Source organism: Neophocaena asiaeorientalis, unplaced genomic scaffold, assembly GCF_003031525.2.
Source record: "Neophocaena asiaeorientalis asiaeorientalis breed wild unplaced genomic scaffold, Neophocaena_asiaeorientalis_V1.1 scaffold99, whole genome shotgun sequence".
Classification (NCBI taxonomy): Eukaryota; Metazoa; Chordata; class Mammalia; order Artiodactyla; family Phocoenidae; genus Neophocaena; species Neophocaena asiaeorientalis.
The window spans coordinates 1,088,477-1,102,282 of NW_020173022.1; the positions used below are offsets into that span (position 1 = coordinate 1,088,477).

At 38.9% G+C, this 13,806-nt stretch overlaps 1 protein-coding gene across 2 annotated transcripts in view; it reads left to right on the plus strand.

Moving 5' to 3' along the window:
• Window positions 1-1,202: 1,202 nt before the first annotated feature.
• TIPRL (TOR signaling pathway regulator) overlaps window positions 1,203-13,806 on the plus strand; it is a 36,145-nt gene continuing 23,541 nt past the window's right edge. Inside the window, exons 1-3 of one of the 2 annotated variants that reach the window (XM_024742459.1) lie at window positions 1,203-1,406; window positions 7,224-7,403; window positions 8,089-8,188. In XM_024742459.1, the coding sequence (XP_024598227.1) occupies window positions 1,303-1,406; window positions 7,224-7,403; window positions 8,089-8,188 (384 nt within the window). In that variant the 5' untranslated portion in view covers window positions 1,203-1,302. The other variant, XM_024742460.1, reaches the window with a different exon arrangement.

Genomic DNA, 13,806 nt, shown 5'->3' on the forward strand with positions numbered 1-13,806 from the left:
CACATACCATTTTATTGCCCAGATGTCACATGGTATTGTTTGTATTTACTTTGTTACTTATACTTGAGTGCAATTGATCTCATACTAGAAATTATAGACAATGTCTTATGTATCTAATATGCTTAGCATGTGGCACAGATGAACAAAGTTGCTTGAGGCTGGGTAATGTCATAGCATATTCATATTTTTCATTTTAATGCTTTTCTCCAAGTACTGTGCTTCAGACCTGAGAAATGTAAATATTCATTGACTAAATAAGCAGACAGGTGAATGGATGGATAGGTAGATATATAAGTAAATGGATGAATTAAAAAACAAGGGAAATGTGTAAAAGTTGTTTTAAAATAAGAACAAGAACAGTCATGAAGAAGAGGGAATATGCCTGTTCTATGATGCCCCAGAGGGCAAGACCAAGTTCAAATAATGTAAGTAACAAGGAAGCAGGTTTTTACCTCAACCTAAGCTCTAATCATTAAAGGTCACAGGCTATTTAGAGATAGTAAGCCTCTATCTTTTTTTTTTTTTTTTTTTTTTTTTTTTGGTGTGAGGGGCTGTCAGGACGCACAGGCTCAGTGGCCATGGCTCAGGGGCCCAGCCGCTCCGCGGCGTGTGGTATCTTCCCGGACGGGGGCACGAACCCGTGTCCCCTGCATCGGCAGGCGGACTCTCAACCACTGCGCCACCAAGGAAGCCTTGAAGGATGAAATTTTTGATAGGAGTCTTAGTCCATAGTAGCTAGATGTCCACTTGTCATGCAGCACTTGATGCTTAAACTCCTAAATTCTAAGTGACTTTAAAATTTTGTCCTCAACGGAAAAATGTAGGGCATTTCCTCTCTACACCAATTCGCCAACACGAGAGGTAATTCCCTACTTTGCAAAGTCGTCTAGCATCACGTTGTATTCGCCTTTTCCAACACTGACCTTCCTTGAAATGCCCCTAGACGACGTCATCCAGTGAGTTCAGGGGGCGGTGCGTCCCTGACCACACCCCCTGCTGCCAGAGCCTCGCCCCTCAGCAGTTTTTCCCCTCTTTTCAGGTGCGTCGTGACGTAAGACGTAGGTCACGCAACCTTGGCAACTGGTCCCGGAAGCAAAACCCGAGGGGCGGAGAAGAAGGCGGAAAGGAGGGCCTGCGTCCGGGTAGGCCGGCAGGGGGCGGGGTGGGGCCGGGCATGGTAACGGCTCGGAAGCCGAGGGGGCTGGGTCGGGGGGAGGCGGAGGCACCGGTGTCGGTAGCCGCTGCAGCTGCCGCCGCTGCTCCAGCCTGTTCCGTGTGGCCCACGCGGGCCCCGCTGCGGCCATGATGATCCACGGCTTCCAGAGTAGCCACCAGGACTTCTCCTTTGGGCCCTGGAAGCTGACGGCGTCCAAGACCCACATCATGAAGTCAGCGGATGTGGAGAAGTGAGGCTCCGGGGCTGGGATTCGGGCGCGAGCCGGGGAGCTGGGCCTGGGCGGGAGGCAGGGCGAGCTCGGCGGAGCCCCAGCCCTTCTCTGGGGGGCGGAGGCTCGCGTTCCTCCGGACGGGACCTTTGAATTGACAACACCAGGAAATATTCCTGTCTCCACCTCCTGTCTTTCGTTTCGGGCCGCCAGGCGCTGCCTTCGTGAAATTGTCACTCCGCCTGGATTTGAGCAGAGCATGATTGTTGCGGTGGACTTTCCCCTCCCGTAGGTCTCTACCTGCCGCAGCCTGCGCCACCTTTAGACTATTTCTTTCTGGGTGGCTATGACCTGTTTTCTTAGGGGTTGATAACGGGGATGATATATGTGCTTGGTTTTTAGCATGTCAGGTGCCGTGCCAGGCACGTGAGATACAGAAGATGAAAGACAGCCTCTGCCTCGAGGAATTTACAGTATTGTGAGAGAGAGAGACAATTATAATACAGCATGAATTGATATAGGTGTATATGCAGGGTTATTTGAGATTGTTTAAGGGAACAAGGCATCCGGGAAATTGGGATGCCTGAACTGAATCTTGATAAAGTCGGTGGGATGGGGTGGGGCTTGGGGGCCTGTGTAAAGTCGGAAGGCCAGGGAGAGTGACAGCTGTGATGCGTTTGTGATGCCTGAACTGAATCTTGACAAAGTCGGGGGGTGGGGCGGGGTCCGGGGGCACGTGGCAAGCCGGTGGGTCAGAGAGAGTGGGAGCCATGAAGGACTGTTTCTGTGTGATTGGAGTGTGAGGTATCAGAGGGGGAGTACTGTAGTGAGAAGCCAGAGGCAGGTAGGCCCCTGGGCAGTGGAGATACCACTGATAGAACTTTTATGCCAGGCTCAGGAGTTTTGAATTTTATCTGACTACTACGGGGTGCCATTTTATACAAAGGATCGACATTATCAGATGTACACTCTGAAAGATTTCTCTGGAGGTGATGCGGAGGATGGATTGGTGGGCTGCAGGACTGGGTAAGGAAACCGGTTAGAAGGGGTGAGAGGAGAGGTTTTTAGAAGATTAAGTGCCTGAATTTGATGGCCACTTGATAGGAGGAGGAAGGAAGAAGGAGGAATCTATACCCTTGGCAAGATTTCATTGCCATTGGACAAGGTGAGAAACCCAGGAGGAGGAGCAGATTGGGGGCAGGTGTTGGATAGAGGATGAGTTTAGTTTTGTTGAAATATGAGTTGTGTGTGGGTTATAAAGTGGAGGTGTCTTAGGTGTTTATTTTGGAGCTTAAAAAAGATGACTTGTCCATGGATTTAGGTTTGGGAATCATCAGCTTATAGTTGATACCTGGAGCTTGGGAGTGAATTAAGATCATCTAGAAGTTATCCAGAAGAAAAGGAAAAGGTCATGAGATGGAACCCTAGGGAGCACTGACATTTTAAGATTTAGGCAGAGGGAAGTGACCAGGGAAGAGAAGAGAGTCATGAAAGGATGTTTAGCTTCCTAATTGAAAAAAAAAAAAAAAAAGTAACATTCTTGCAGAGTCACTAAGAAAAATTGAGAAAATACAGAAAAGAAAGGGAAAAAATTCCCTTCATCCCACCACAGACTGAGTTACTCTCTGAGTTCCTCTCCATATAACTTTCTCTGTTACGTATTGCACCATATATATAATTGTGGTATATAAAGCAGTCAGCTTCAAATTGCGGTTACCCATATAATTTACTTACAGACTCCCTAAGAGGTGCTGGATGCATGGAGAGTTCTAAGGGAATCAAATTCCAGATCTTTAGTCTCCTTGTTTATTATTTCTAAAACAGCTCTGCCTGAGTATACTTAGTCCTTTTTCCTTCACAAAAGAAAGGTTTATCTGCTCTCAACCTAAATTTTTCCGTGATGCCTTGCCCTAGGGTATAGAAACCTCTTGGGTGCTATATAAACGAATTAGGGGAAATTTTGGATTAACGAAACTTCCTTTAATAAATTAAGGCATCTTAATCCCATAGAGGCTTCCTGTCTTCCTTGCCTTATAAATGGTCCTACCTATTTGTTAATGGTGAAGCTTGACATTAGAAATGGGGTTAAGATACTCTGTGTTTGGCCTGTGTTTAAGATACTCGGAATTTAGGACATTTGAAGAAGTGTAAGTTAGTGACAGTGATTCTTTTACATATATGACTGGAATATTTCATAGGACTACCAGATTTTTTCCAGATACGTTGGGAAAAATCCAGAGAATCACATCTTATGTTAGCTCATGTTTGGTATGCATTATCCAGTAAAGTCGTTAAAACTTTACTACTTGACTGGTTTATTTTACTTAGCATAATGTCCTCAAGTGTCATCCATGTTGTCACAAATTGCAGAATTTCCTTCTTTTTAAAGGCTGCATAGTATTCCACTGTATGTATAAAACACATTTTCTTTTCTTATTTTTTTGTTTCTTTTTTTTAAACCACATTTTCTCTATCCATTCATATGTCTATGGACATTTGCATGGGAGTGTTGATCTCTCTAGTGTTTAATAATTTCTATTTCCTAATAACAAAAGAATAAACTTCGCTTAAATTTATGATGAAAATTAATGTTATTAGATATCATACTAAAGATGGACAACTTAAAAGGTTAGATCACTGATATGTGCACATATACATAAACACAGAGATAAAATAAACATACAGTGTGCCAGTTATTTTCTTTACTATTGTATCATAAGCATTTTTCTCCATTATATTCTCCCTTTAAGTATTTTTAATGATTCCATAATATTTCATCAGATATACTATTGTTTACATAACCATTTATTTCTTTATAATTAGAGTATTTTCTATTAAAAATAAGATGATTATGAGTATTAATGTGTATAATTTTTTTTTCCTACATTGGGGATTATTTCTATATTACAGATTTCCCAAAGCTGATATTTTGGGTCAAAGAATATAAATTTGATTAAGTTCTTGGTACTTTTTTCTTAATTTTTGCCCCAGGGTGGAATGTAAATTGATACAGTTCTGAAAATCGGGTGAGCAAGTGCTTGTTTCCCTCAGTGGGTACTTTTGCTTTTTTTTAAAGCTTGCAACAAGTAGAGAATTTTACTGGCAAAGGTGTTTTCCTACAAGAAACAGGATCTTTAATTGCTGTCTTTTCTTCATAGCCAAAATTAATATAATTGTTGTGTAAGGACAAAAAGTTCACCAGAGATAGGAAGCTTATGGAAACATGGGACTGTGGTGCATTAAGTCCTCTCCTGGGCAGTCATGGTGGAATTAGAACCCATCTTTATTCTTGAAAGTGGTGGGGCTTTGATGATCCAGGAATGAAGTAGATGTTTATAATCAGAATCAATATTTTTTCCATTTAAGGCTTAAGTATTTTAATTTGTTTATGCAGGGTTTTTGCTTGTTTGTTTTTAATATATATACAAGACTTGATTGATGTGTCTGATTGGAAATAGACTTAAAGCAGTTGGAAAGAGAGTAATTGTGGTCTTGGGATATGCATAGATCCTTTGTTAGTTTTATGTCAGAATATATTCTTTGATATAGCATTATTTTACTTTACCTAACAAGTATAACTATGTAGCTGTTCAAAAATCCAGAAGTCTTAAAAAAGAAAAAAGAAAAAGCCTTCGGTTCTGCTAAAGTAGCTGTCATATAACACTTGCACTAAAATTCTGTGCTTTGTTCAGGATCCGTTAGAACTTCATTCAGAGCATATTTACACTTTTGACTCTATTGCATACTTTATAATTGTAACCATATTGGAAATGTAAGGAAGGAAAAGAGTTCCATATAGTCACTTTGCCCTAATAAGTGAATTGTTAGCATTTTTCATGTTCTCTTTTTATTCATTATGCAATTTTAAGGAGTATGATTGTTTGCTTTTCCATCCTTTGATAGATAAGAAACCAAATAAAAAGGGATGAGGGTGCTTCAGGGGCAGATACCTACATTCTAGAGTAGCTAGAGGTATACAGACTCAATTGAACTTGAGGACATTGTCTTACAAGATTGTTAAATATGATGATCTCTGGTCAGCAAGAAAAGGTAAAATAGCATTTTATATGTTTTGTTTAAAAACAAAGAGAAGTGTACAATACGTTTTGAAAATTTTCCAAAATCAGTATTAACAGAAAAAAATTGGTACATAAGATAACCAGAAAATCACTTCCATGGAACCTCTGTGTTAGTTGTGCTTTCAGGTTGCAAGGAACGGAGACTCCCGTCCACTCCCCACCCCCGTGTTGCCTCAAGTGATGAGAATTTAATAATACACAAGGAAATAACTAAACACAGGAATTAGCTCAGAAAATGAACAGCAGTTCTTGTGGCCCCAACTATAGATGTCTCTAATCTTCTTGTCACTCTTATTTCTCAGTCTCTACTTTGCTCTATCTGCTTCTCTTGCTATTACTTAAAAATTTCACTCTCCCCTCTTCTCTACCTCATGGTTCAGTGTCATGCCATGTCTCTTGGTCTGTGCTTCATTTAACTGTCATTCAGACTTATAAAAAGAGGGATCAGAGTAAGTTTAATTGGCCGTTACTCAATTCAGCATGAGTGTTTCGGGCAGAGTTCTCAGGCTAAAATTCAGGGGTTCCTGCCAGCCCATAGATAATTGCCTTTGGTTGAGAAGCCAAACTTTCATCCCTAAATTGACAGTCCTGGTTGTAACTCAGGGGTTGGGGTCATAAGACATGGTAACCTATACATTGACCTACTTTTTTCAGAAGTAACGAGTAGCCACTTAAAAGTCTTTATAACAGGGGTCACAGACTCAGCTTTTAAAGGACCAAGGAGACTGGTGAACCAGAGAGCCTATGCCCCACTTGAAGGGGGCAACCTCCACTCAGCTCCAGCCAGTTGGTGTCACGTGGAAATACAGATCCAATGTTGCCAAGTGTTTTTTTTTTTTTTTTTGGGAGAAACTAGAAGTCCAGATTTCTCAAAAATCTCTCAATTTTTATTGGCACCTCAATAATTTTGCCAGTTATTTCAAATATTAAAAAATATATTGTGTAGGCTAATCAAAACACATCTGTGGGTTAATAATTTGTGATCCTGGTCTTATAGTATGTCTAATATAACTTTCTTATGTAATGAGGCTAGCTAGATGAGGTCCAGGTCTTTAAAAGCAGTCTAATATAATGGAAATAGGCCTGGTGTTACCACTTAACTGGCTCTGTGATTTGAGTTAGCTGCTTAAACTCTCTGAGCCTTTCTTAGCTCACAGGGTAGTTTTTTTTTGTTTGTTTTGTTTTGTTTTTTTGCGGTACGCGGGCCTCTCACTGTTGTGGCCTCTCCCGTTGCGGAGCTACAGGCTCCGGACACGCAGACTCAACGGCCATGGCTCACGGGCGCAGCCGCTGCGTGGCATGTGGGATCCTCACGGACCGGGACACGAACCCGCGTCCCCTGCATCGGCAGGCGGACTCTCAACCACTGCGCCACCAGGGAAGCCCCACAGGGTAGTTTTGAGGCGCAAATTCAAGTGTCTCAGATGTGATCTCTGATCATCCTACCTAAAACAGTACCTCCCCCATCACCTTGCTTTAATTTTTGTATATCACTTGTTACTAGCTGACATTATATTGTGTATTTATTTGTATATTTATTATCTATCTAATTTAGCCCACTACCTAATACAGTGCCAAAAAGATATACACAGAGAGAATGGATGATGAAACCACTTACAGACTTTACAAATATATCATTTTATTAAATCATGTATTATTTAACTCATTTAGGAGTAGAAGGTATTCTGTGGGGATCAGAAGGAAGCAAAAGTACCAACAGTGATATAAAATAATCCTGCTGACTTTTGGTTATACATAGGTTAGCTGATGAATTGCATATGCCATCTCTCCCTGAAATGATGTTTGGAGACAACGTTTCAAGAATCCAGCATGGCTCTGGCTTTGGGATTGAGTTCAATGCTACAGATGCATTAAGATGTGTGAACAACTACCAAGGAATGCTTAAAGTAGCCTGCGCTGAAGAGTGGCAGGAAAGCAGGTGAGAGTCTGGGTAGTTATGGGTTAAACAAAACAGAAAAGAGTTGAAAAAATATTCAGTTGTGATATGTGTATTTTATTAGAATGGCTAGTACTATTATTAAATCTGATAGTTGAATCATTCTAGAGTTCATTTTTCTCATCCATAAAATGGAGATTAATTACCCTGCTCTTGAATACTTCTTGAATTAAATTGAATTACAATTGAGCTGGGCTATGTAGGGTTTACTTTTTTGAGCTTTCAGTGTTCTTTAGTGAAGAGGCATTACACTGTGTACTTTAATGTTCCTATTTTTGAAGAACAGTGTTTACTTATGATTTGCGTTGAAAATTTGAGGAGTACTGAAATTAAGAAAAATGTATTTTCTTTCATAATCAAATCAGCAGTTATTTACTTTGTGCCTATTATGTACTAGGTTCTTTGAAAAAAAGTATAAGCCTTTAAACCATGTCCTCAGGCAGTGTACAGATTAATTGGAGAGACTACATTATCAGTACATGACAAGTTAAATAACAATAAATGTGCAGAAAAACTAAGACAGATCTTGTGTTAGTGAATTATGACAAGTATATGTATTTAGTAGGATATTTTATATTATCTGTAGAATGTAATTTGGTGTGATAAATGAAGACAGATGATCTGTATTCTATATCACTGACTGACCCTTCTCATTTTGGTGTTTGAGGACGGAGGGTGAGCACTCTAAGGAGGTTATTAAGCCGTATGACTGGACCTATACAACAGATTATAAGGGAACGTTACTTGGAGAATCACTTAAGCTAAAGGTAAATCTTATTTTTTGCTTTTATGAGTCATTGATTGCCTTGGACAGTTTCAGTGTTAGAACTTTCTAGTAATGGGTTATTTTATGCTGCTACTTTACTTTCTATTGTGCGAGGCTTCAGAACCTAATGTAAAGGGATTTTGCTTGTTGATTATCAGCACAAAATAAAAGAAAGCCATAGTGGAACAATTTTTGCTAAAAATGTGGTTGGTAGCAATGGCAGACTGCCTTAATGTTATCATTATCGCTATCAAGAAGCATTAAAATGTGTCTGTTCTTGGTGTAATGTATTAGGTGATTTAGACAGAACCTGCTAACTAGTAGCTTACAGTTTTACAGATGAACAGATATGTGGGCAGATAGAAATTTGGGTCAGACAGCTTGGATTATTGTTTTGCCTACACTATGTGTGAACCTGGTGTGACTTCAGGCAAGTTATTTAATCTGACTGGTTTTGTTTTATCAGTAAATTGGATAAACAGAAATATCTACCTCACAGCAGATATAAGATAAATCTAAGGGAAAATTCCTAATGAATTCTAAATCTCTATATTAATGTTAAGTTGCATCTGTGTAAGCCCTGCTTAGGAAGAGATTCACTTCGTGGTAAATGACCCCAGGACGGTGGAATTGGTAGACCTCATATTGGGAGCTTAGCTACATAGAGCCATGGATACTGCAGGGAACAGACAAAAAAATCCTTCCATTACAGCCTAATGGGGGAGGAAGGTTTTTCTAGTCCATTAATACTTCATAGATTAATATTCTCTCTTTTCACTCCTGATTGAAAAACTTTGCAAAGTGTGTAGGCCTTTTGATATTTCATTTCAAGGAGTGAGGAAACGAGAGCTTGTTTTAACCCAATGCAATAATGATGATGACTTACTTTGTGGGCTGACTTACAAAAGCCTCTGGAAGCTATGAAGTAGCATTAGCTGTGATCAAGGAGCAAGATCCACGGCAGTAGAGACAGGGAGTGAGAGAGTAGTAGGAGGTGAAAGACATGTGCTCAGTACCCTTTATTGGCACGTCAGCCTGTCATGTAATTTGTTCTAAGGTGTTGCTGACAAATGTCAATGTGATCAAACACTCACTAGTGGTAAGGAGCTCAGGCTTTGGCAAACCTGAGTTCAAATCCCAGCACGATCACTTAACAGCTTGGAAAAGCAATTTAATCTTTGCTAAGCCTTAGTTCTCACTTAGGTAAACTAGGGATAATATCAGTTGTGAGGTAGTAAATAAGATAACATGTATTAAGTGTTTATGGCACTGTGTCTGTTAACACAATAAGGTGTTAATAAATGGCAGCTGCTATTATTATGATAATATCATATCTCAAATGTCAAGGCAACTAAGTTAATATTATTGAAATACCAAGAGTAAAAGTAGCTATATTGTCTAAATAGTATTTACCCTTGCTTTATGGTCTAAACAGAGTTGATGAATGTGTTCCTTTATTGCCTTAAAAAATAGAGTGACTATTTTCCAGGTAAAATTGTTAGGACTTTGTTGCTTAATTCTCAAAATAGTCTTGTAGGATAGGCATTTTTATCCTTATTTTGTAGACGAAGAAATGGGTTCAAGATCTTAAATTATGTGTCTCTTAGTAACATAACACCGATGTTAGAGCTTCTTGTTAAGCACATTTGTTATATGTGGAAGATCACTTTCATAGGAACATTTTTTACTTTTAACTTTGTTTTAATACCTAAGGATTTTTTGACCTGTAATATTATTTGAGATTTTAAATTATTTAATCCTTTAGCTCTTCCTTAAAACACTATTCAGAAGCCCTGGTATGTATAGGAGTGTTTGCCTGTGTGGGAGAAGGTATTTTATGTGTACAGTAAGAATATCAGAGAATGAGGCATTAGAATGAAGCCTTTCCTTTGCCCTTAAATTGTTGGTTTTTAGTTGCTGGGGCCTGTTGGGGGGTGTGTGTGTGTGTGTGTGTGTGTGTGTGTGTGTGTGTGTGTTTAATGATTTCTCACTCTTTAGGTTGTTAAACCTATTACTCTGAGTTGTAGCATGGTGTAAGAGGAGAGAGCCAGTCACAGAGTTGTACTGACCTGGCTGGATTCATATCCGGCCTTGTCATTTGTTGTCTGGGCTACCATAGGCACTTCTCTCAGATTGTGGTATGAGAATGTTATGAGAAGACAGGTCAAATGCCTAATATGTACCTGGCCTATAGTAACCTATCAACGTTTGGCTGTTTTCTTATTAAATAAATAAATTGAATATGCAGGAAATATAAGTAGAAGACTGCCTCTTCTATTGATACTGCTTTTTAGGAATAAAACATGCTTAGTGTTCATGCATTTTAAAAAGCTTTTTTTTTTAAAGCACATTGGAACATTTGCCCAACTTAGTGTGTGATTCAGTATCTTGAGCTTTCTTTTTTCCTTTTCTTTTCATTGTGGTAAAAAAATGTGTAACATAAAATCTACTATCGTAGTTATTTCTAAGTGTATTAAATACTGTTAAGTATATTTATGTTGTTGTGCAACTAATCTCCAGAACTTCTTCATCTTGAAAAACTGAAACTCTATACTTACTGAACAGCAACTCCCCATTTCTTCCTTCTCCCAGCACCTGGCAGTTACCTTTCTACTTTGTGTTTCTGTGAATTTGACTATTCTAGATGCCTCATATAAGTGGAATCATACATTATTTGTCTTTTTGTGACTGGCTTATATCACTTAGCATAATGTCCTCAGGGTTTATCCATGTTGTGGCATGTGTCAGACTTCCCATCCTTTTTAGGGCTGAGTAATATTCCATTGTATGTATATACCACATTTTGTTTTTCCATTCATTTGTCAGTGAGCATTTGGGTTGCTTCTACCTCTTGGCTATTGTGAATAGTGCTACCTCTTGGCTATTGTGAATAGTGCTGCTGTGAACATAGGTGTGCAAGTGGAATCATACATTATTTGTCTTTTTGTGACTGGCTTATATCACTTAGCATAATGTCCTCAGGGTTTATCCATGTTGTGGCATGTGTCAGACTTCCCATCCTTTTTAGGGCTGAGTAATATTCCATTGTATGTATATACCACATTTTGTTTTTCCATTCATTTGTCAGTGAGCATTTGGGTTGTTTCTACCTCTTGGCTATTGTGAATAGTGCTACTGTGAACATAGGTGTGCAAATATCTCTTCAAAATTCTGCTTTCATTTTTTTGGGGGGTATATACCCAGAAGTAGAATTGCTGGATCATATGGTAATTTTTTTTTAAATTTTTGGAGGAACCCCTGTACTGTTTTCCATAGCGGCTGTACCATTTTACATTCCCACCAGCAGTGTATGAGAGGTTTTGATTTGCATTTCCCTAATGGCTAGTGATGTTGAACATCACTATGCTTGTTGGCCATTTGTATATCATCTTTAATATCTTGAGCTTTTAAAAGTAACCTTAGGGCAGGAATGTGCTGACATAAACATTGGAGATGAATGGAGTTTATAAGACAAAAGGCAAAAAGAACTGCATATGAGTACTGTATGCTTGTTGATAGTTGTTTTCCTCAGAGGTATGGGTTAACAATTCTGATACTGTTTTAGTTTTGCAAGATGAAAAAGTTTTAGAGATCCATCTTACAACAATGTGAATATAATTTACACTACTGAACTGTACACTTAAATATGGTTAAGACGGTGGATTTCTTGTTATGCCTTTTTTCTTTTTTTGGCCAGCAATTAGAAAAAAAAGTTAAACATGATTGCCATGTAACCCAGCAATTCCACTCCTAAGTATACACTCAAGAGAATTGAAAACTATATATCCACATAAAAATCTGTACATGAATATGCATAGCTGCATTACTCATAATAGCTAAAATGTGAAAACCACCCAGATGTTCATCAGTGGATAAACAGAACTGGTATATCTAGACAGTGGAATATTATTTAGTCCTGAAAAAGGACAGGAAACACTGATACATGCTACAACCTTGGAAACAGTATGCTAAGTGAAAGAAGCCAGACACAAGGGTACATGTATATGATTCCAGAATGATTTGCTGAACAAACAAATCTATAGAAACAGAAATTAGAGTATTGGCTTCCCGGGGCTGGGGGACGTGAGGAATGGAGAGTGACTGCTAATGGGTATGGCAGTTTCTTTTTGGGGTGATGATATGTTCTGGATTAGATAATAGTGGTGACTGCACAATCTTGTGAATATACTAAAAACCACTGAATTGTACACTTTAAAAGGGTAAATTGTAGAGTATGGGAGTTATCTCCATTTTTTTAAAAAAGAAAAATCATTGTAAAACATAGCAGTTTCACTGTATGTTCCTAATGGGGTGTATACACACACACACACACACACACACACACACACACACACACTACTTTCAGCAGTTTTTAAAAAGGGAATTTAACATAGGGTTCTTAGCGTTTGCTGTTAATTAACTATATGATAAATTTAAGAATATTTATGTCAAGTAATTTCCTTATTATAAGCCTCCATCTGATGTGAGAGAGGTTCCACTTGAAAGATGTGACCAGGACTTATTTTTCTTGTAATGTATCAAGAATATTTGTAGTGCTCCGTATGTTTTTTAAGCTTTCTAAAGATTGTGGAATAACTTAGAAAAGTCCATAAAACATGAAGGTAGAGTTTAATGAATTGTAAAACGCAACCACCCAGGAAAAGAAATAGAACATTGTGAGCACCCCCAAGCAGGACCCTTCCCGATCATAGTTCTTTTAAAAAAATATTTCCTAGTATCTTTTGAAATTTTCAACCTTAGCCTTTATTTCCTTGAAACTAGTGTGCATTGTTGTTTTACAGTTTGGGCCTCATATTTTCAACATCTAGAGTCCCCAGTGTCTTATATTGTCTTGTTATTTCTATTGGTTCCGATTTATGGGGTCTAGACTCCTAATATGCTTTCTTATTTTTCTTTGAATCCTGTTTTTCCTCCACAGAGGATTTTTGTTTATTTCTGGTGGGCAGCTGACGGCATTCATAGTCAAGGGCATAGGTTTGCAAACGGTTTCTGTAAAGGACCAGATAGTAAGTATTGCAGGCTTTGAGGACCAGAGTTTATGTTGCAGTTACTCAGCTGTGCTGCTGTAGTCGAAAGCAGACATAGACAATATGCAAACGAATGGGTATAGCTGTTTCTCAGTAAAATTTTATTTATGGACATGGAAATTTGAATTTCATATAATTTTTATGTGACATGAAATATTAAGAAAAAATTTCCCCCAGTCATTTCAAAAATGTAAAAAGGATTCTCAGCTTGCAGTTCATACAAAAATAGGTGGCAGCCCACATTGGCCTGGAAGTCTTAGTTTGCTAACCTCTGGTATGGGGCCAGAGTTTGAGGTTTACTGGGTGTGTAATATAAGAAGCTCTGCAGCCAGCATAGCACTTTGAGATGTTATCCCAAAATTGGGAGCAGGGCAAGGAATTCTCCAAGGCCTCTGCCCTTAGTGAATACTGAGCAATTATGGCGCCAGCAGAGCTCAGCCTCTCCTCTGTCCAGTCATTGCTGATGCCTCAAGGCTAAAACCGGAAAACTGTAGGCTCAATTTCACTTTTCTGGGCTCCAGTCCTCTTCCAGATATCAGTCCAGTCATTCTTTAGTGCTTTGACCGTATAA